The sequence below is a fragment of the Amborella trichopoda genome, chromosome 11 (assembly GCF_054954075.1).
Source record: "Amborella trichopoda isolate Santa Cruz 75 chromosome 11, AtrichopodaSantaCruz75HAP2 v2.0, whole genome shotgun sequence".
NCBI lineage: Eukaryota > Viridiplantae > Streptophyta > Magnoliopsida > Amborellales > Amborellaceae > Amborella > Amborella trichopoda.
Genome location: NC_142346.1, coordinates 12243685 through 12265935, shown reverse-complemented (window position 1 = coordinate 12265935; position 22251 = coordinate 12243685). Strand labels below are relative to the sequence as shown.

Below are 22251 nucleotides of genomic sequence, written 5' to 3'. Positions count from 1 at the left end.
CACATTAAACTGCCCAAAAAAAAAAGTCCATAAAACATTAACGCCTTTTCTTCCATTTCATCTGTACGGTAATCCCAAAGCGGACATTGATAAAGGAATAACAATGGAGTTCATGAAAAGATAATAATAAATTTCAAAATATTTTTCAATTTTTGCAAGGCATCAGACCTTTTTCTTTCACACAACAAGTGCGCATCCAACGCTGAGGTCGATCTCTAGTATTAGTGGGAGTTTCCTACAATAAGAATACAGCACCATGGTCTTCAAATCTTAAGTTACTGAGAGCAATAGCGAGAGTGAGAGAGAGAGAGGTTGCACCAGATATATCACCTTGTGTGCAGACACGCTGAGCATGTGAATGTGTTTGAAAGACACGTGTTTTTGAGAGAGGCAAGCATTTGATTAGCTATCCCACAATGATGGCCCGCCCATTCCAATCTCCTCTTTCTCAACCAACAGTGTTGCACTCCCCTTGACCTCGTGTTTCCTTTTGGCCTTCTTTTGCTTTTGCAAAACAGCAACCAACCCACTATCTTTCTTCACTTCGAGATCCCCCCTGTGGCTTATCTTCTTTTCACTCTCTTCAGGTTCTTCATGATTTTTAGAAACAATTATATCTACAAATGAACTATCCCTATCATCAATTACCTCAGTTTCTAACTTCTCATTTTTCTTGGACTTCTTTCTCTTTGACTTCTCCTCTTTAGAACCAGCTTCTTTGTCAGGATTTTGTAATATAGTTTCTTTAGATAGATTAGGGTCTGCAATGGTGCTTTCGATAGGGTGGCCATTGAATATACGAATACTTGGGAGTTTCCTATGGACCTGCATGCAATTTTAGGAGTACCAGTACCACTCAGTTAAGATGACTTCAAAATATGCATTATTCAGACACTATTGACAAAGAACTATGAGAAAAAGAAGGTAATATGTTCAAAAGAAATAGAGTAAATGAATGAAGAGAGGTTTAGTTATTTTGGCTAGAGTTAAGTATGGTAAAGAATAATATCAAAAGCCTTGAGAAGGAGAGAAAAGCAGCACCTTGACAGCCAAATTACTCTTCTCAACAATGGGGTTCCCCTGCAAATTTAAATTCTTCAGGTCATGTAAATTGGAAATTACCTGCTATACAAACATGGTGTAAAGATGAATTAGTTTCAGACATGCCAAATATAAGGATATTCAACCAGGCTTCCAATGACAAGCTTGTATGAGAAGTTTTAAAGACTTTGAAACCAAGTAAAATGGGCAATGGTTTACCTTTATACTGGACCACTTCCTGATCATGTTATTCCCCAAGTCTAGGATTTGAAGCTTAGCATTATGGGCCAGCTCAACATGAAGGAGCTGAGAAATGAATAAAGAGGAAGAAACAACTCATCAACACAACCAATTAAGTATGGACAAGCAGGCACAAAGTGACACAAGGAAAAGAATTCATGTCTTCCAATCATGTTTCTGATGGTATTACATATCCAAAAATTAGATAGATGTTTCAAATCACATATTAACAATTTAGAAAGCCTACCATACACAAGCAGTGTATGCTATGGTATCAAGTAATTCATCATTCTTTATCAATAATGGATGGTGGAGGACTACCTATAAGAGAAATTCACCTTGTTATGTTTAATCGACACCAGTGTTCCAAAAAATATCGAGTGGCACCTATACGACCAAGGGGGTCTACGCCACCCAGCACCTACGCTGCTGCCCAGAACCTAGGTTGCCAAAAAAAAGCAAAGGAGGGTGTCTGATCCAACTATTTTAGAGCCAAATTTTGTGTAAAACCTAGAAAATGCATATTGAGGCACATAACACATTAAAAATATATAACATATAGCCTATCCATAGTCCATTACTCCATAATCAATACATATTAGAGCATTAGTTCATAGTCCGTACCCTAGTCATCAATTCATCGTTTTGCTAGGGTGTTCCCCAGAAGCAACGCGTTGTACCGAAACCCAAGTACAGTGAGAAATGAGCAAGGGTTAGCTAAGGCATTCCCTAGAAGCGACGCGCTGCAACACCGTCTGATTGCAATGAAAAATAGGCAAGGGTTCCAGCAACATCCTGAATGAACGCGGGTAAAGAAGCTAGTCCAAGATAATAGGATTCGTCTAGCCACTAGGAATGTAGGAACGCTTACAGGTAAGAGTATGGAGTTAGTGGATACAATGATACAAAGGAGAGTAAACATAGCCTGTCTACAAAAGAAAAAAAGCTAAAGAAATAGATAGGTATAAACTTTGGCATACAAGAACGGATAATAACAAAAATGGCATAGGCATAATAGTAGACAAAAACTTAAAAGATGAAGTAGTTAATATCAAAAGAATAAGTGATAAGCTCTTATTAATTAAACTTGTATTAAAAGAAGAGATAATTAACGTAATTAGTTTGCATCACAAGTAAAATTAGATGATAGAATTAAGAGAATTTTGGGAGGACATAGATGGAATAATCCAAGACATACCAAATGGAGAGAGGAACTTTTTAGGAGGGACTCAATGGTAACAAGAAGTAACTGTTGGTATAAATGACAGCGGAGATCATAAATACATTCGTAGGATTAGGATGTTAGAATTGAAAGGAGCTTTGAAAAGGATGAACACAGGAAAGACTTTAGGACCAGATGGTATCCCGATAGAGGTTTGGAAGTCCATGGGGGAGATTGGCATTGACTGGCTGACAAAGTTCAACAAAGTGTTGAGAGCAAAGAAAATATCAAACGAATGGAGGAAAAGTATTGTGGCATCCATTTACAAGAATAAAAGAGACATGCAGAATTGTGCGAACAATCGAAGGATCAAGTTATGAGCCATACTATGAAGCTCTTGGAGAGAGTGACTGAGCAACGACTAAGGCATGAAACGAGTGTATCAGAAAACCGATTTGATTTTATTTCAGGAAAGTCAACAATTGAAGTTATTTTCCTATTTAGGCAACTGATTGAGAAGTTTAGAGCACAGGGAAAAGACCTCCACATGGCCTTTATTGATCTAGAGAAAGCTTATGATAGAGGACATCGAGATTTGATTTGGCGTGTGTTGGAAAAGAAATGAGTCTCCAGACACTATCGATTTGGTGAGAGATGTGTACAAAGGAACGCTAGCTAGTGTAGAACTAGTGGAGAGACAAGTGAATTTTCAATGACAATAGGTCTACATCAAAGGCTAGCATTGAGCCCGTACCTCTTTGTCTTAATTATGGACGACTTAGCTAGACACCTACAGGATGAGGTACCGTGGTGCATGTTGTTCGCAGATGACAATTTTGATCGATGAGACCCAAACGGCGTGAACACAAAGTTAGAACTTTTGAGGGCTGCCTTAGAATTCAAAGGTTTTAGAATTAGCCGAACTAAGACAAAGTATATGGAATGCAAGTTTAATAATAATAATAAGAGTAGAGATGAAGAAGCAGTTAAGATTGACGGCCAGTGGATAATACAGGAAATTGGAGAGATTGAGGAAGATGTCGCACATAGAATTAGAGCTAAGTGGGTAAAGTGGAGATGTGCAACTGAAATTTTATGTGATCACTATATACCAATGAAGCTAAAGAGCAAGTTCTATAGGACAGTTGTGGGACCAGCTTTGCTCTATAGGTAGGGCGAAATGTTGGGCAGCCAAAAAACAATATACCCATAGAATGAGTCTAGCGGAGATGAGGATGTTGAGATGGATGAGTGGCAAGAACAGAAGTGATAGAATTCAAAATGAATTCCATTCGAGAAAATTTAGGTGTGGCACGAATAGGCGATAAGATGACAGAGAGTAGATTTAGGTGGGCTAGCCATGTGTGGCACCGACCAAGTACAGGGCCTGTTAGGAAGTGCGTGTTAGTTCAAGTCGAATGACTGAAAAGGGTAAGGGGTAGGCCCAAAAGGACATGGTTGGAAGTAGTCCAAAAAGATATGGGGACTTATGGCCTCACTGAGGGTATGGCTATTAATAAAGTAAAATGGCGGGCCAGGATTCATCTAGCCGACCCCAATTAATTGAGAAAAGGCTAAAATGATAATGATGATAATCATCAATTCATCATTAAGAAAAGGAAAGAAATAACACATATGACATCAAATGTCGATAGTCCACATAAATTCCTCCATACTCCATATCCATGGTCCATACATACACATTAGAGGAGGAAAATAAAAACTAAAGACGAATGAAATATAGACTTGAAAACTCAAAGAGTCTTCAATCATCACTCATCATCATAAAAAGTACGGTCAGTTGCATCATATGCATCAGAGTCGAGCCCATCATCATTAGAATCATCTCCCTCCTCAACATAATGATCATCCTCTTGTGTCTCTTGTGAATCTACCTTTGCTTCCTCCTCTTCCTCTGCCACCCTTATCCTCTATGAAGAAGATCTAGTGACCATAAGAGGGTCGGCTGATGTCCCTGAGGTCTTCATGACCATATCCCACGTCAATCATTCATGTCCCTTGACCTCATCATCATCAACTAACTACTCCAGGGTATTATCCGTGTTTTTTTATCTAAGGGAATCACTCTGATCTCTCTTAGTAAATCTCTACTTCATATAAACTAGGTCATTGAGCATCTTTGATTCCAGCCTATTTCTTTTCTTTGTATGAATCTAATAAAATCAAATGTTACAAATTTATCAAATGTTACAAATTTACAATTGACATAGTAATCAGTAATAACTAACTAGTAACTACTAATACAAATTGGTAAACTGTAAACTAATAAAATAAATTACAAGGTAATGGTTAGGCCCAAGATCCAAATGGCCAACATTTATAAGTTTGGAGTACTACACCCACGTTGGCTCCACCAATTGGCTGTATATTGATTATGAATTACAATCACATGTGAAATATAAAAAACAACAAACATGAACATTGAACTTGAGCATTGCGTTAAATACATTATTACCTGGATCAATTTGGTCCTTTGTCTCACCGCCATCGAACTCTCAAAAGACTTCAATGCGCACTTGTAACGTATTAGCTCATCAGCGCATGTAATGTCTTGGATATCCTGATTAGGGACTAACACATCCTGACACTTATTAAATTATTGTCATAATTGTGTCATTTGTGTGTATATTCCTATCAGCATAATGAGAAGTTGGGTTCAGCTGCATGCAATGGTCAATGTAGTTGCCTATCCCACTTCTCATCAATAATCTTTCAATCTGGCTCATAGCGGCTTACATCATTATCCAAATTATGGGCTATCTCTTTCTTGCAACTTTCCATTGCCTCATATATGTAGCCCATGGAGGACTTCTCACTGTCAACCATGTGAAGGACTTTGACAAGAGGAAAAACTACCTTAAGAGCTACCTTCCCCCCTTGCCAGAAAGCCTTCTATCGAACAATATCTCTCACCTTCTTCCATTTCTGATCCTCACTCTCCAATCATCAGAGGTACACATTAGTCGGCCCAAGAAACTTTCTCGAAGACCGCTTGTGGTGTACACGTGTGCAGCTAGAACCAATAAAAGAAGGATTTACGTGAGGTAGGACCTACCTCATGTGATGGGGTTGAGACACACACAGGTGTTGAGCCCTATTAGATCACAATTTAGAAAGCCCCTTGCCTCTTGACTCGGTTTGGCTCCGGCTCCCTTGCGCTGCGCTACGCCTTGAGTCACATTTGCAAGATGGCTGGAAAGGGGTCGATGACCCTCGATTCCTCCTCTAAGGTTTTGAAAGTGATGAGGTAGAATTTGTGAGCGTTTGAGGGTTGAAGCTTTATAGGTTGGGTTTGAGGGTTAAAGGTTAGAGGTTGGGTTTGAGGGTTAAAGGTTTAAGAAGAAGAAGAAAAGGAAAGAAGAAGAAGAAGAGACTAGAAAACAAGAGAAGGGGAGGAGATCACCCGTCAATCCAACAACCTTCCGATGTCACCTCCCCTAGGAGGTATTACCGAAAGTGACAGAAAGAATATTGGACTGAAGCTTAAATACCTTGGAGGATTCTTAAGGTTGCTAGACTGTGGGTCAAGCCCAAGCAGGATGCGCCTCAGAAGAGCCTCAAAAAGAGCAATAAGTGATGAGTGAGGGAATGAGAAGTGGTTATGTCAAGAAAGAAAGAGCTGAGAAGTGAAGGACAAGAAAAGAAAGGGGGAAAGAGGAGAGAAGGAGAGACTTCTCGACACTCAGACAACCTTTCGACACTACCTCCCCTTGGAGGTATTTCCGGAATAGACAAAAAGGGTATAAGATCGAAGCCTAGATATCTCGAAGGATTCTTAAAGTTGTTATATTAGGGGACGTACTCACAACAATATGCGCCTCATAAGAGCTCCTCTTAATGTTGTGACTTGAGTGAAAGAAGTGGAGAGAAAGACGAAGTGAGTAAAGAAGAAAGAAGAGAGAGAGTGAGCAAAAGAAGAAGAGTAAGAGGAGAAGAGAGAGAATAAGAGAGTGGAAGATGGAGAAAGAGAGAGAGGTTAGGAGAGGAGAGAGATTGAGAGTGGAAGAGAGAGAAAGAGAGAGTAGGAGAGGGAGAGAGATTGGGGGAGGAGAAAGAATGAAAGAGTGAGAAAGAGATATTGGGGGAGGAGAGAGAATGGGAGAGGAGAAAGAGAGATTGAATGACAAGGAGAGAGATTCAGAGGGGGAGAAGCCGAGCTGGAGGCTGAGCTGGCGGTTCGTGGAGGGGAGGGGGAGAGAGAGGTAAAGAGAGGGAGAGGGGGTGGGCTGTCGGCTCGGAGGGAGGGAGAGAGAGAGAGGGAGGCAAGTCAGCGGCTAAGCTATCAGCTCAAGAGGAGAGAGAGAAAGAAAAAGAGAGAAAGAAAGAGAGAAGAGAAAGAAAGAGAGAAGAGAGAAAGAAAAAGAGAAGGAGAGAGAAAGAGAAAGAAAGAAGAGAAGAGAGAGAAAATAAGAGAAAGGCGACAGAGAGAAGAAAAAAAAAAGAAAGAAGAAGAGGGAAACACTGATGGCTTGAGGGAGGTTAGCACCTAAGTGTGAAACCGACACCTTGAAGGGGAGATCAACACCTTGAGGGGAGTAGGGTTTAATGTGGAGTAAGGTTGGGTATTAATGGGTATGGTGCATGGATGGGTATGGTGTATGGGTAGGTATGGTGTATAAGCATGGCATATGAATAAGTATAGTGTATGGGGGTAGGTATGTTGTATGGGGAGGTATGGTATAGGGTGTATGATGTAGGGTGTAGGCTATACGTGTTGTAAGGTACTTTTGACGCACTTGTATACCCAATACGAATAAAGGAGGAGATGGTTGTGACCTAGACCCACAGATGGTCAGCCTTGGTTTTGGTTGGACCCAATTAAGACCATGGTTGTCGTGTGCATACGTGCGACTAGAACCGACAGAAGAACGAATCGGAAAGCCCCCTACCTCTCGGCTCGGTTCGGCGTAGACTCCCTCCTACCACGTTGCGCCTTTTAAACACACATGTATGAGATGGCTAGGCAATGGGTTAATAACCCCTGGCTTGTCCTCGGAATGATATTTAAGAGCGATAGAAAAAACAAAAAAAGGGGGGGAAGGGGATAAGACTAGTTTTAAAGAGGAGTCCAAGAAAAAAGGGGGGGACGAATGAAAATGAGGGAGAAGAGGAGGAAGAAGAAGGTGAAACGGGAGAAGAATAAGAGGAAGAGGGAGAAGAAGAAGAAGGAGAGGAAGAATGAGGAGAAGAAGAAGAAGAGGAAACAGGAAAAGAATAAGAAGAAACCGTTTGTCAGTTTGGCAACCTTTCGACGCCACCTCCCTTAGGAGGCATCAACAGTTGACAGAAAGGTATCAAACCAAAGCCTGGATACCCCGGAGGATTCTTAAGGGACTATACTGTGAGTCAAGCCCAAGCAAGATGACTCAGAAGAGCCTCTTAATAAATGGATAAATAAAGAGAAAGAGAAAACAAAAAGGAAGAAGATAAGAAGAAGAAGAATGGATTGAGAGAGAGAAGACGAAGGAAGCCAAGAAGTAGACAAGGAAGAAGGATGAGAAGAAGCAGAGACCACTCATCAATTCAGCAACCTTTCGACGCCACCTCCCCTAAGAGGCATCAATGGTTAACATAAAGGTATCAGACTAAAGCCTGAGTACCCCGGAGGATTCTTAAGGAACTATATTGTGGGTCAAGCCAAGCACGAGGAACCTCACAAGAGCTTCCTAATAAGTGGATAAATAAAGAAAGAATGAGAAAAAAGAGGAGGAAGAAGAATGCATTGAGAGAGAGAAGAAGATGAAGGAAGAAAATAAGTAGAGAAGGAAGAAGAAGAAGAGACCACTCATCAATTCAGCAACCTTTTGACGCCACCTGCCCTATGAGGCATCAATGGTTGATGGAAAGGTATCAAGCCAAAGCTTGAATACCCCAGGAGATTGTTAAGGAACATTACTGTGGGTCAAGCCCAAGCAAGATGAACCTCAAAAGAGCCTCCTAATGAGTGGGTGAGTAAAGAGGAAGAAGAGGTTGAAAGAGAGAAAAAGAGGAAGGAAGAAACAAGAAGTAGAAGAAGAAGAAGAAGAATAGATTGAAAGAGAGAAGAAGGAGAGACCACTCAAAGCCCAACCAGAAATCCGTCTGTAGACCACAGAAGGAAATTTATTAAGACTGAAGTACTGGCCCCAAGGCAAAAAGGGATCCGGATGAAAAAAAGGTGAATGAAAGAGAGACGAGAAATGAGAGAAAGAGACCACTCAATGCTCAGCAAGATATCCATTCGTAGACCACAGAAGGAATTTATTACGATCGAAGTACTGAGCTCCAAGGCAAAGAGGGATCCGGAAGAAAAGAAGGTGAATGAAAGAGAGACGAGAAAAGAGGGAGAAGGACAAGAGTAAGATAGAGGGATGAGAGACGAGAGAGTAGGGGGAGAGAGACGAGAGAGTAGGGGGAGAGAGACGAAGATGCGGGATAAAGGGAGGTAAGAGAGAAAGAGAGATGAATAAGGGAGAAGATGAGTGAGGGAGAGAGAGCGAGAGGGGGAGAAAGAGGATGAGAGATAGAGGCCGAGAGCAAGAGAGAGATCGAGAGAAAGAGAGAGGAAGAGAGCGAGAGGGAGAGGAGAGAAAGAAGAGAGAGAGATAGAAGACGAGTGAGGGAGAGCGAACGAGAGAAAGAGAGCAAGAGGGGGAGAAAGAGAACGAGAGATAGAGGCCGAGAGGAAGAGAGAGAGATCGAGAGAAAGAGAGGGAAAGGAGGAAAGAGGGAGAGAGAGAGGAAAAAGGGAGAGGGAGAGAAAGAGGAACAGGCCAGTGGCTAGGATACAGAGGGAGAGAGGTAAGGAGAAGGAGAAATAAGGGAAGAGAGAGGGGTGGGCCAGCAGGCCGACGATCTAGATGGAGGGAGAGAGAGTTAAGAGGAGAGAGGCAGAGAAAGAGGTATAGGCCGACGGCTACAGACAAAGATAAGGAAAGAGAGAGAGATAGGCGGAGAGAGACTAGTGAGAGAGAGGAAGAAAGAAAGAGAAGAAAGAGAGAGGGAGAAGGAGAGGGAGAGGGAGAGAGAAAGATCGAGTGAAAGAGAAGAAAGAGAGAGGGAGAAGGAGAGGGAGAGGGAGAGAGAAAGATCGAGTGAAAGAGGAGAAAGCAAGAGGAGAGAGAAAAAAAAAAGAGAAAGGAGAAGAAAATGAATGAGGAAGAGAGGAGAGAGAGAAGAAGAGAATAAAAGGGAAAGAAGAGAGAGAATAGAGGTAGACCGAGTACCTAGGTGGGTGAGGTAACAGATCGAACCCGTAAGCTAGGTGTGCTCCCAAGGTCCCTTGGATGCTCTTGGGAAGCTTGAGTCTTGTGGGCAAAGGCTGTAGACTAGCTTGGGTGGACTAGGCTGGGGTGTATAGTTGGTTTGGGTTGGGTAAGGTGATCTAAGGACTGTGGTTTAAGATAGACTATGGCTTATGGTTATGGGAATATAAACAACTGGTTAAGATACACTATGGCTTATGGTTATGGGAATATGGACAATGGTTGGGAGAGTATAGGTGGTATGGAGTATGGTTAGAATGATATATGGTCCAAGACTAAGGTAGTAAGGGTAGTGTAGTCCAAGGTAGGGATAGGGTGGTCCAAAGGTATTCTCTCACTAGAAAATAATACAATCTTAAGCTCGAAGGGGCAAAGCTTAGGATTTTTTATCAACCTTCCAACTTCTCTCGGCTACAAATGATATAAAGTGTTTATATATGATCTCCACAAAATAAGGGTGGATGAGCAAAAGACAACAAAATTGTTTAAAAATAACACTTAAATGAATGAAATAATCAATCCCTTTTTTGTGCAAAACCCTTGGCCATAATCTTGAAAATGACAAAATCATCCCTTCAAAAAGGGCCTCACGCCATAGCCATGCCTCAGGGCCTTTTTCGACACTTTGCAGCGACATTTCATATAATCAATCATCGTAGAAATGATGGTCGTCTCGAGACAATCGATTCGATATCCATTTTGAAGCTTGAATCGAACTTTTGATAATGAACCCAAAAATTCAGCCAAATCCATAAACTTGAGAAATTCAATAATTGATGTAGCCTGATTTGTTGCGTTCTTGGTTGATTTCTTTATCACAAATCGAAGGGGAAATCGTTGTGATTGTTTTGCGACAAAAGCCTTCCGATTTGAGTGCCAATTGATCATTTTCTTAATTTAAAAGGTCACCGAAAAATTATGCCTCGCTTCTAGCTTAAATAAGGTGTCTTCCCGCTCATAATATTGGACAAACTTTACCTCAAATCGAAGCCCTTTGAATCGCGATCGTGATAGACTTGCTCTTGAGGCAGTCCGACGTCGAGGCTTCGAGAAACGGCCATGGGAGTGAATGAATGTCTCTATCAAATTCTGCAATTTATGCATTTTTGCCAAACTTCTCTCTAAGATTTCTTCTGTTCCGGGCAATGTTTAAAAAAACTGACCGCCCGGCGCCTAGGCGCCAAAAACACATTTTCCGCTCACCTGGACTTGGGCGCCCCAACACGGGCGGCTATACTTGGGCGGGCGCCGAGCACAGTTTACTATTTTTTTTTTTTTTAACTTCACCCAAAAGGGCAAAGGGGGTCATTTTGACCCCCAAGTTTGTATAAAATAAGTTTAGGGGGTCTATTTTCAACCCCAAACTGAAAAAAAAAACAAGAAACCCTCAATCTTAAAATTATTTATGAGAATCTAAAGCAATTGCTGATAATCGAAAATACTTCTTGTGGATTGAAAAAGTTTGTTTTTCTGATTGAAATTATTTTTAGGGTGCTATTGGTGGTATTAGAAGACTTTTAAGTTGATTCGTAGCTCAACTGAGATAACCAACATCAAAGATCAGAGATTGGGTAGAAAAGGTCAGTCTGTAATCTTTATTTGAGATTTATTTTTTTAATTTGAGATGTCTTTTGCGGGGTCTACTAGGGGTGGAGATCCGGGATGGAAAGATTGTGTTAACCCAGATAAGAATGACAGAAATAAAATTATGTGCAATTTCTATGGACATGTTTCTAATGCCGGCATAAATAGATTTAAGAAACATCTTGCCAATATTAGAGGTGATGTCCCCCCATGTAAGAAAGTCTCAGATCTTGTAAAGAAAGAAATTTGGAGTACATTGAAGCCGAAAAGAGTAAAAAAGTTGCAAAAAAAAAGGATATAGCCAAATTAAAGTCAAGGGTTCATATTTTTTATGATAATACTGAAACTGAAAAAAAGGATGATGAAGAGGGGGAAGAAGAGGTAGCCATGGTTGGTACTCAGAGCTCTAAGACCAAGAGGGCTTTTGGGTCTAAGAAGGCTCGTACGAGAAAGCCTATAGATAGTTTCTTTACACCTAGCCCTGAGACAGTAATTGAGAAAGGCAAGGGAAAGGAGAAAAAACAGGTGACAATTGAAAATAGGTTTAAAAAGGAAAATAGAGCCAGGGTGATTCAGTATATTGCTCGGTGGTTTTACCATGATAGCATTTCTTTTAACCATGCTAGTTTGAATAGCTTCCATACAATGTTGGAAGCAATTGGGCAATTTGGGCCAGGTTTGAAAACTCTAACTCCTTATGAGATTGGAGACCCACTACTGAATAAAGAAGTCGAGTACACTAATGAATATCTCAAGACTCATCAGGAGGGATGGGCTAAATTTTGGGTTTCTTTGATGACAGATATGTGGAGTAATAGGATGAGGAGGAGTAGTAGCATGAATTTATTAGTAAATTGTCCCACAGGTACAGTTTTTTTGTGCTCAATCGATGCTTCCAATGATGTTCATGATGCGCATTATATATTTTCTTTCATTGATAAGGGTATTGAGGAGGTTGGGGAGGAACATGTAATTCAAGTGGTCACAGATAATGCTGCTCCCAATCTAGCTGCAAGTCATTTGCTTCGACAAAAGAGGCCTCGCATATTTTGGACTCCTTGCACTACACATTGCGTAGATCTTATGCTTGAGACAATTGGTGAATTGCCTCCTATTAAAGGAATTATTTTTAAGGCTAAGGAGGTTACAATCTTCATATACAGTCACATACTTACCCTTAGCATGATGCGCAAGTTTACAAAAAAGAGAGAGCTAGTCAGGCCTGGGGTCACTAGATTTGTCACTGCCTACCTTAATCTACAAAGCATGTATAAGAGGAGAATTGCATTAAGGTCTATGTTTGCTTCAGAGGAGTGGAGTAGGTGTAAGTGGTCTAAAGATGCCAAGGGAAAGAAGACACGAGATATTATTCTTTCGAAATATTTTTGGAGTGGGGTGAAGCATGCGATATTAGTATTTCTTCCCTTGGTGAAAGTCTTGCGCTTGGTTGATGCTGATAAGCCCTCCATGGGCTTTATATATGATGCAATAGAAAGGGCCAAGAATGAGATTGTAAGAATGAGATTGCAGAGAATTTGGGCAATGATGCAGCGAAGTATGCCCCAATTTGGGAGATTATAGATGATAAATAGGATCAGCAACTCCATAGACCATTGCATGCAACAGGGTACTACTTGAACCCCAAATTCTTTAATGCAGATGTAGATATTGAGTCAAAAGGGGTAATTATGGATGGTTTTAATTGGTGCCTTGAGAAATTAGTTCCTGATCCAACTATCCAAGATAAGATATCAATTAAAGACCTAATTTCGTACAAGTGTTCTTTGATGTCATTTAGGAAAGATATAGCATTAAGGCAGAGAAACAAAGACGAACAAGGTAATATTCTTTTGACTTGTGTACTTTTGTTTTATGAAATATAAATTTAGAATTTTCTTTCAAGTTCTGATAACGTTAAATACCTAAATTAATTATAAAGGTTGCCCCCATATTGCAGCCCAATGGTGGAGACAACATGGGAGTCGCGCTCCAAACCTCCAGAAGATGGCTATGGGGATCTTGAGTTTGACAACTACCTCTTCCGGTTGTGAATGCAATTGGAGTTCGTTTTGAGATGGTATTTTACTATTTTACTATTTTAAAGGAATAAAATTTTATATGTTTTTTGTGTTTATAAGTTCATATTCATTTTGTAATATAGATTCATAAAAGGTAAGAAGACCATAGACCTATAGTAGTTACTTATGCATTATTTTTCCTTATAGGTGCATACAAAGAGAAGAAATAGGCTTGAGCAAAAGAAGCTCAATGACTTGATTTTTGTTTGAGACATTCAAAGGCTCAAGGAAAAGAAAAACCAGCCAAAGAAGGACCCTATCTCTTCGAAAGACATGGAGAATGCTTCAGATTGGCTAGTTCGTGACCCCTACTGAGGAGGTCTTCCCTAGGGAAGGTTTGACATGCGAAATGGTCGAGGAGGCTTCAAGGCAAGCTTCTTATGGTATCACTAACAAACCAGATAATGGAATAAGAAGAAACTATCAACAATTGTTCAAGGAAAATGAAAAGCATATAGAAAGATATTATCCAAGTAATGACTAGAGTATAGCAGGCTGGCGAAAGAAATGGAGATATGAGTCCACTAAAGAGCAAACAATCATGAGTCAAAGCACAAGGGACCTGTAACTATTTCAACTCATCATACACAAATTATGGTTATCTAGCAAAATTAACCCGAGTTCAAGAACATACTGTGATCCGATTATGTGCAAGTCGGAGCTCCTTCAAATCTACACAGGAAATTAGAGATAATCCAATGGTTTGCAGTTGACAATTTGATAAAGACAGCTGAAATGGAAATGAAAATTTTCTTTTATAAGTATCGCTGTAGATTAGCTCCTCAAACTACCACACATGTTGGTTAAGGAAGCTACGAAACTAAAAGGCAAAAACATAAAGAAAACATGTCCACAAAACTAAAAGGCAAAAATATAAATATAACATGACCACAAACACCTGTGAATTAATATTACCTTTGCGATAGATTTCCCCTTAGCCAGTGATTTACCAATATCTTGTATTGGGTTTCGAGAGAGAACTACAAACCAAAATATCAGTTTACTAGTTAAGAGAACGGGTCTTCCATGTAGCAACCACCAAAATTAAGCAAATATATAATGCTTGAATGTCACTAGCCAAAACAGACGGGCAAATCATCCACTACCCAAATAATTTTTAAATGTTGAACACTCCATCATGACGATAACTTCCAAGAACAAGGCCATACTTCTTACCTCTATCCTTGGCAAATTCAAAACTGAAATAAGCTTAATTTTCAAATATTAATAAGACTGGCAAAGTCAAAAGCCAATCATGCCCCAGATTACTAAATACAAAAGTTTTACAATAGTTGAACATATTTGTCTAAAGAATAATCAGTGGTAATTAAATTATGAAATAAGAAAATTAGTGGCAACTGACCGCTACATATTTAATAGATTAAGAAGACGTCTCCATATATTTCTTTGGAGGGGTGGAGCAAATGGATCCGAGGTTCACTTTATCATATAGGACAAGGTGTTTAAAAAAGGGTGTAATGGAAAGTAGAGCAGAAGCTGACAATGGTTACAGGATAGCCGTCAAAAATTGGTATCAGATATTTGAAGTGGAATTAAGACATTTGAGGGATATTGTCATGAACAAATTTGATGTTGTGAAGATGACAGTTTTCTAGGTACAACAAATATTGGCCAGAGCACATCATATCTGACACCAATGTTCATGTCTAGATAACACAGGCCTAGTCATTTTTTACAAGTCACGCCCAAGACCATAAGAAATGCCAATGCCAAAAGAGTACTAAATTCAACATACAAAAATGTATTACTTACCAAGAGTATTAAGAAAGCTTAGACGATCCAGTCTACAAATGGAAGAGATATCATTATCTACAAAAGAAGAAACAGCAAAAAATCAGAGTCAATAGCAAACAATATAAATCCTAGTGATTCAAAACTTGGACTCGGTCTAGACTCGCGAAGGTCCTGCACCCGAGTCAGCAGCCTGACTTGTCCTGGTCTCTGAGATAATTACACAGAAGGGTGGGTCGGTGACTTGGGCCGACTTAGGCCAGTCCCAGCGTTCTGGAAACATATCCAGCACTTGCTAGGTCCTAGTGACTCAGATGAATCTGAGCCTAAGTCAAACTAAATAACTTACTATTGAAACTGCAAAGTTGTTTACAAGACCTACCATTCAACATTAATGCTCGTAAGCTTGTTAGAGACTTAACCTCATCCATTGATGTAAGTATATTTCGGCCAGCATTTAAAACCTACACATTTAAGAAAAATGGCCCAAAAAGAAGCATTTTGTCGTTAAGAATAGGTACACAAATACAAAGAATTCTTTCAAAGCATGACAGAGCGGATAAAGAACTGCAAACTTGCTTCCAAATTATTAATCAAAGAGAAGAATACGAAGATGCTTGCAATTGAGTAGAACGGTTAGATTGTATGATGAGATCGATGCAATTATACATATCTACCCCAGTCTAACAAGTGGCAATCCCCATAAGAGAATTTTGAGGTGAACGCCTTAACTCAAGAAGTTGTAATGCTCTCTATTGGGACTTTTCCCTTCCCCATTGACCTTTAATCTTGCTTTTGTACTGTGCTTGCTTTTTTTGTTATTTTCTTTTCTTATCTTTGATCCTATTGTGCTTTCCTTTTGTATCTTTATTTGCTTTTATTTTACGTTATGCCCCGTTAGTTGTATGTTACATACAACTTCATGGCATTTTTCTACTTAGGAATAATATATTAAAAACGATATCAGTTTAAATTAAAACTAAAATACAACATAAATATAACAAAGAAGCAACATAGGCTAGTCGTAATCATCATCATCATTATCATCATCTAAGCCATATCCCAATTTTTTGGAATCGGCTACATAAATAATGTTCCTCTATTCTTCTCTGTCAAGGGCCATACCCTCAGTAAGATGTGGTGCAACACATCGCTTAAGAGGAACGCCTTAGCATGAACATATAACATAGGTTCAGGATTCACAATAAGATATGGCAAAGTTTTACGCTGGTTGCCAGCCTAATGCAACCCACAACCCACCTCCTTTACCGGGCTTAGGATGGGTTAAGGGATAGTTTAAGGTCTACACCCTTACTAGACCAAATTAAATGCAAAGATAAATCCTCAGTAGGTTTGTCATGCAAGCAAATTACATAAAAGGCCATACATTTAAGCAGATAGTTCTTGTAGGAGCCCACAAAAATGAGAACGAAAGATCACATGGCTACTCACCGTGAGCTTCGAAAGGCTTTCTACCCCTTTCAAGCTTTGAAGTTTGTTCTCCACAACCGAGAGCCATTTTAAGTTGACACATGACTTAAGTCCCTGAGAAAGCATGCTATTGAGGTTTATCAATAAGCTTTAACGATTGCTAGCTACTAAATCAGTATTGGTCATTTAGCTATAACAAAAAGCATGAGCTAGTATAATACAACTTATTGAATGTGTCTATAACTGACTCTAAAAACTGATCCAGTAGAAATTCATTAAGAAAGAAGTGCTACCAGAAATTTGAAGTTCCCTGTAATGATGGGTCATAAAGTTTAGATGGCCCCTCCAAATTAACAACGTCACCTCAGATCAACGATTGCAACAAATATAAACAAAACTGAAACAATACCCAATCATTTCCTCCATAAATTCAAATAGAAGTAGCAAATGCATCTCAACAACCAAAGATAATACAGAATCCTAGAACTAGTTGATCTTATTGCGAAATTTCAGCAGCATAGTTTCATTATGAATAGGAAGAATCCCCCCAAACCTCCTCCTTTGTGCTAAAAAACTCCCATAATACACATGAAAATGATAACCTTAGGGAGAAGCACCAAATTTTAGATTCTTCCATCTCATCATCTTTAGAGTCACAAAATATCAAAAGATAATTCATGAGCTAATCAAGGTAGTACATACACTTCCCTTGGGGCTTTGCGAGTTTTAAGTGATTTATTTACAATTATTTATATTTGCGAGATTTAAGTGATATATTTACAGTTAGTTACATACAGCCAATGTTCAAGAAGGGGGATGCAGCCACCTAGGTGGCCAAGGGTCTAGGCCTCCTAGGCGGGCGCCCGCCCAAACACAAAGGCAGCCTGCATTAGGGAGGGGGGGGGGGGGGGGGGGGTGTTTGGAGATCCTTGCCGATTGTTGGACCCCCCACACCTCCCTGCCGCCCCCCCCTCACCCCCACCCCCGCTTTATTGTATATAGAATTGCCATTTTATTACTTAATAAGTAAGTTTTGTATATAATATGTCATTCAGAAATCAGAAGTACAGATCAAACATAAACATACACAACTTTAAACTGTTAAAGCAAGCATGATCGAGACAAAAAAAAAAATCTAGGTAAAACCTACCATAAAAATTGCAATGTAATAACACAAAGTCAAAAGAACATATCATTCATGCAACTATTTAATAAGTAATTGTTAATTTAACTCATAAAAAAAAAAAAATTATGGGGATAAAAGTTATGGTTTATGAATCATACAAACCCAAGCATAAAATTCAAAAAAAAAACCAAAAAAAAAAAAATTCAAACTAAATATCAAAATGGGAAAATAATCCAAACAGTTTTCTTTTGGTGAATAATAATCCAAATAGTTGATAACATATCAAATATATATCATAAAGTATCAAAAAAGAGAATACAAAAAGCAAAGAATAACATCACAAGACATTGTGAACCAAAAAAAAAACATAATGAACCAAAAAAAAAAAACCTACAAAAAATATTGAAATATACCAACCTTCTTGTAATGGAATCGATATCGACCCAAACCGGTTATTCCCAATTCTCCTCTTTTACAACCACTATAAGCCTCAAAAATATTGGGGATGAATATCTTGTAATTTTGTGAGTATTCTAGGAGGTTGAAAAAAAAATTCAATGTTTTTCTCACTCTAAACCTCACTAAAAATGTTGTGGGGGGGCAAGAATGGCCCCCAAAACCTTTTTCCCCCTTTTAAGGGGGAAAATGACGAAGTTACCGAATGGCCGAGTGGCATTTTGCACCTCAGTCTCGATTGTTTGGGGCAGCGCCTAGGAGCCAGCCTTTTATGCCACCCAGGCGGGTGCATGCCTGGAGCATACCGCCTAGTCAACGCCTAGGCGGTTTTCAGAAAATGGCTGACTAGGTGGCAAGGCGAATTGTATACAGCATAATGTTCTTTTTCTACCTTTTCCAAAATCTAATTGCCCTCTTCTTCAAATTGGGACAAAAAGGATGCGAGATATTTTGTCATGTATTTTCCCTTGTCATACTGACAATTGGTATTTGAGCTTATTACTATGCCGAGATAGAGGACAACAGTAATACAATACACTATTTTTCATATTTATACTGTAATCTAGGGCAAGTTTTAGTTCTACTGGCGCAAGTGCATACAAATAACTCTATAAAGCTTTTGGCACGTACTCTTCAGTGTTGAACTAGAGCTTTTCGTTTTCTTTTCTTCTTTGGTAAGTTCATCGAAAAGAGACTCGAAATGTGAAATTTATACAGCAGATATGAAGACAGTGACAAAAGAAAGAGTGAGATCCAAAAGAGAAATGTAAAAGGTCAACGGTTACCTCAAGAGTCGACAGGTTATTGCAGCTGAGATCTAGTCTCTCCAAGATACTAAACTCGTTGAATCCCAAAACCTGCATTTTTTTTTTTTTGTCATAATCAACGTCAGAGATCGTTTCCTATTAAAATGATAAACAATAAGAATCAGAAAATGAGAGCTAGGTCCGAAAAACTAAAAAAATAAAACCACTTGGTTCAAGCATAGTACAAATATGGTGAGAGATTAGGCATTAATTTATAACACAGAGAAATCAAAAGAAGTCCAGCTACTTAGATAGAGATTTCAAATGCGGCCAAATCGCGTGGAAATTGCAGAAAATCATACTTTAGAGAGTCCTCTCTTTGAAAGTTGCAGAGAAGAAATGGATGATGCATCTCTAGTCTGGTGTTCCTTTAAAATTTCATCAAAGCTTAAAGATTCCATGATTGCCCTAGTTCTTAGCTCAGTATGATATTCCACTAACACATGCTATGGGCCTATCAGTACCTTGTCTGAAAGAGCACTAGGTTCCCTGGCTATTGTTCTTCATTAATATAATCATGTCCAAGCTGAACGCCTAAACCACATCACTGATAAAGGAAACCCTAACGTCCATTTTCAGCTATAAATATTCTCATTTCTGCATTTTTTGGCGCGCTGGATTTTGTATAAGAGGACCTTGACGGTACAGTTGGCACGTGTATAAGGGTATGTTTCGTAAATGTAAAGTATTTAAACAGTTTGCTGAAAAAAATAAAAAATAAAAAAATGGCATTTATATTTTTTTTTTAGTAATGATCTTCTACATCCATATGTGTAAGACTGTAAAAAAATCACCAATAAATTTAATACAAATCTCTAGAAAAATCAAATCCTATACCATATGATAATATATATATATAATATAATTATATATTATTTTATAAATAATATATATTAATGTATCTTAAATTTATATAAAATTATAATCTAATATAAATATTATTTATAATATATATATATATATATATATATATATATATATATATATATATATATATATATATATATATATATATAATTCTATAGACCTTCCTACACCCAATTGTATAGTGTTAAATTTGTATGTAAATCTCGAAATGAAATTAGAGGCTTATAGTCTAACCAGCTTCCCACCAAGTTGCCAGTGACCTTCATCTGCCCTCTCTCTAAAGTACTCTTTTGAAAAAACCTATATTCCCGCTCGCCTATGTGAAACTCTCTGCTCCAAACTTGCTCTCTCCCACTCTTTGTGAAACTCTCTACCTCAAATCTGCTCTCTTCTGCTCCTTTCTCATCTTGCGAATTGCCATACTATTTAGAGGTTTAATTGATTAGCACTCAACCTTACGGAAACCACGCCTTATAAGTATACAATCCCAAATTCATGTACCTCTCGTGTGTCGTGCTCTCCCTGCTAAGGAAATTCACCACTCAACGTCCCTCTCTCGTGACCCTCTATCTCTTTCTCTCTAAAAATTCCTTGTTTTCTCTGACCATCACGCTCTCTCTCTAAAATTCCTTGCTCTCTTTGCCCATCTTTCTCTCTCTCTATCCGACCACCCACAAATCTCTCTCTTCTCTGGCAAGCGCATTTTACTCGTCTCTCTACTGCCATCAACTACATTTAACCGCTCTAAATATCTACAAATTCATGGATTCATAGGATTATCCCCACCTGATCAGATTTAGGTTCCATTTGCCCCCAATTCATGGAGATTTAGTTCTTGTTTGCCTTTTCTGAATCATCAGGTTTTTATTTTTGAGGGATAACAACGCGCAGTAGAGTTGAACCCTATAGAGAGTCTCTGCTAACTATGGCGGTGAAAGTGGTTTTCGCATTTGTTAAATTGGCGGAGTTCGAAATTCTCTTTGTTCTCTTTTTTCTCATTGCCTATATCGTCTTCAAAGATCTAGTAAGTTATCTGTATTGCCTTACAATGATGGAATTAGTTCTCTGGTTATAGAGTTTATTGTTTTTATATCTATGTATTTACATGTGATTTCTCTGGTTATGAAATTTCTTCCTTTTATTTCTATGTATTTAGTTCTATTGGGATCTAGCTGTGACCATTTTCAAGTGTCTTGCGTTTTTCTTTTTTTGATAGTTACGGATTTTTGCTGATGATTTCCCAATGTAATTGTTCGTCCATATATTAAACATATATATTTCTTTGATTATTGTAAAGTCTAATGATTCTGTTGATGAATTAATGGAGAGATACCCTTGTAATTTATGAGAATGATTGCAAACTAATGTTTGAAATGACATCAAATTTCTTTATGTCCACTGATGAGTTGTTAGAGTTGAAGAGTTGGTTACTGTTTTTTCAGATGTGGGTAGAACTCGAATTGCTTGTCGACTATTGGGACTCTAAATATACTTAAAACATGAGGTGAAATGTGTTTTTCATCGCAGCAATGCTTAAGTTTCTTTGGATATTTTGGAAAAAATTGGGTTTTCTTGAATTGGTTTCTAATACATGTGGATATCACCTAGATATGCTATGGGTTCAGGCTTTTGCCAAATCTTCATGGGTGTGCTCTTCCTTCAACAATTATAATGCCATTGAATTAGATTATCCCTCTCTTACTTCTAGTTCTTATCCACGAGTCCCTAGAGCTCAATTGGATGCCATGATTTAGCCTATCTCATACTGAATCTAACCTGTTGTCAAGACAGAATGGTTATAGTGCTACTATTGGTGCCTTCAAGTCTACTTCAAGAAGCTTTCAATGTATTACAACCTAGCAAATCCTTCATGCTATTTAAGCATCTACTTGTGAAGTATATCATCTTATCCATCATGTTTAATAATAGATTTTGGTGCCTCAAAATTCATTTACTGGATAATTGTTGGTTTCCTGTTTCACAATTATCCCTTCTCAAGTAACCCATTTTTTATGCATTTGATTGTATTATTTTTCTTTGATTTCACCAAAAACATAATCATCCTATTCTTTTGCAAATCTCTTTCGTTTATGTTTTTTTCTTTTTTCAATTCAAGATATCACCAAATGTTGTTTCAATTGTGTAGTTGATTGATTAAACCAATATTGTTCTGCCTCTCCATGATGTTTTCTTTCTCCCAATAATTCATTGTGTACTGATGGTTTGAAGTTTTCCATCTCTGCCTTAAAAATGCGTGTGACTACAAATTTGTCAATACAAAAATGTACAAACTGAACCATATAATGTATTTCCACTGTGCCACTAAGAGTGCTTTTAAGTCCTCAAGGTAAATGCGAAAGAAATAAGCCTAGCTGTCATGCAGTCAAGCATGGAATTTACTTGCAAAGCAAGAGCTTTGGAAAGTTCTTTGATCCTGCTCAAT

General features: G+C 38.6%; 1 protein-coding gene across 41 annotated transcripts; it reads right to left on the bottom strand.

Annotated features, from left to right (window-relative positions):
* Positions 1-32: 32 nt before the first annotated feature.
* LOC18426958 (Leucine-rich repeat (LRR) family protein) lies at positions 33-19487 on the bottom strand. Of its 41 annotated transcripts, none has more exons than XR_016044347.1 (12): positions 19406-19487; positions 18921-18992; positions 16575-16667; positions 15505-15586; positions 15144-15200; positions 14286-14350; positions 14005-14100; positions 1620-1721; positions 1261-1347; positions 1042-1125; positions 331-825; positions 33-235 (listed from the first exon to the last, which is right to left on the bottom strand). XR_016044347.1 is itself a non-coding variant. In XM_088851804.1 (12 exons), the coding sequence occupies exons 4-12, from the start codon at positions 16677-16679 to the stop codon at positions 403-405; spliced, it is 1101 nt and encodes a 366-aa protein (XP_088707930.1). In that variant the 5' UTR covers position 16680; positions 16847-16950; positions 18921-18992; positions 19406-19487; the 3' UTR covers positions 33-402. The 41 variants fall into 41 exon arrangements, 20 of the variants coding, with proteins under 20 accessions (XP_088707930.1, XP_020518416.1, XP_088707937.1 ...); XR_016044344.1 differs by having other exon boundaries at positions 1042-1122; positions 16575-16680; positions 19244-19420; XR_002279715.2 differs by having other exon boundaries at positions 19244-19420.
* Positions 19488-22251: the final 2764 nt, after the last annotated feature.

Bases quoted from the DNA above. Each gene is read 5' to 3' on its own strand.
- LOC18426958 (XM_020662752.2), bottom strand. From the start codon at position 19,342: ATGGAATCTTTAAGCTTTGATGAAATTTTAAAGGAACACCAGACTAGA. The intron at 1,722-14,004 runs GTATGTTCTTGA...TTGGCAACCTAG, and splicing joins TTGCACATAATCGGATCACA to GTTCTGGGCAGCAGCGTAGG. The intron at 1,126-1,260 runs GTAAACCATTGC...ATGTTTGTATAG, and splicing joins GGAAGTGGTCCAGTATAAAG to CAGGTAATTTCCAATTTACA.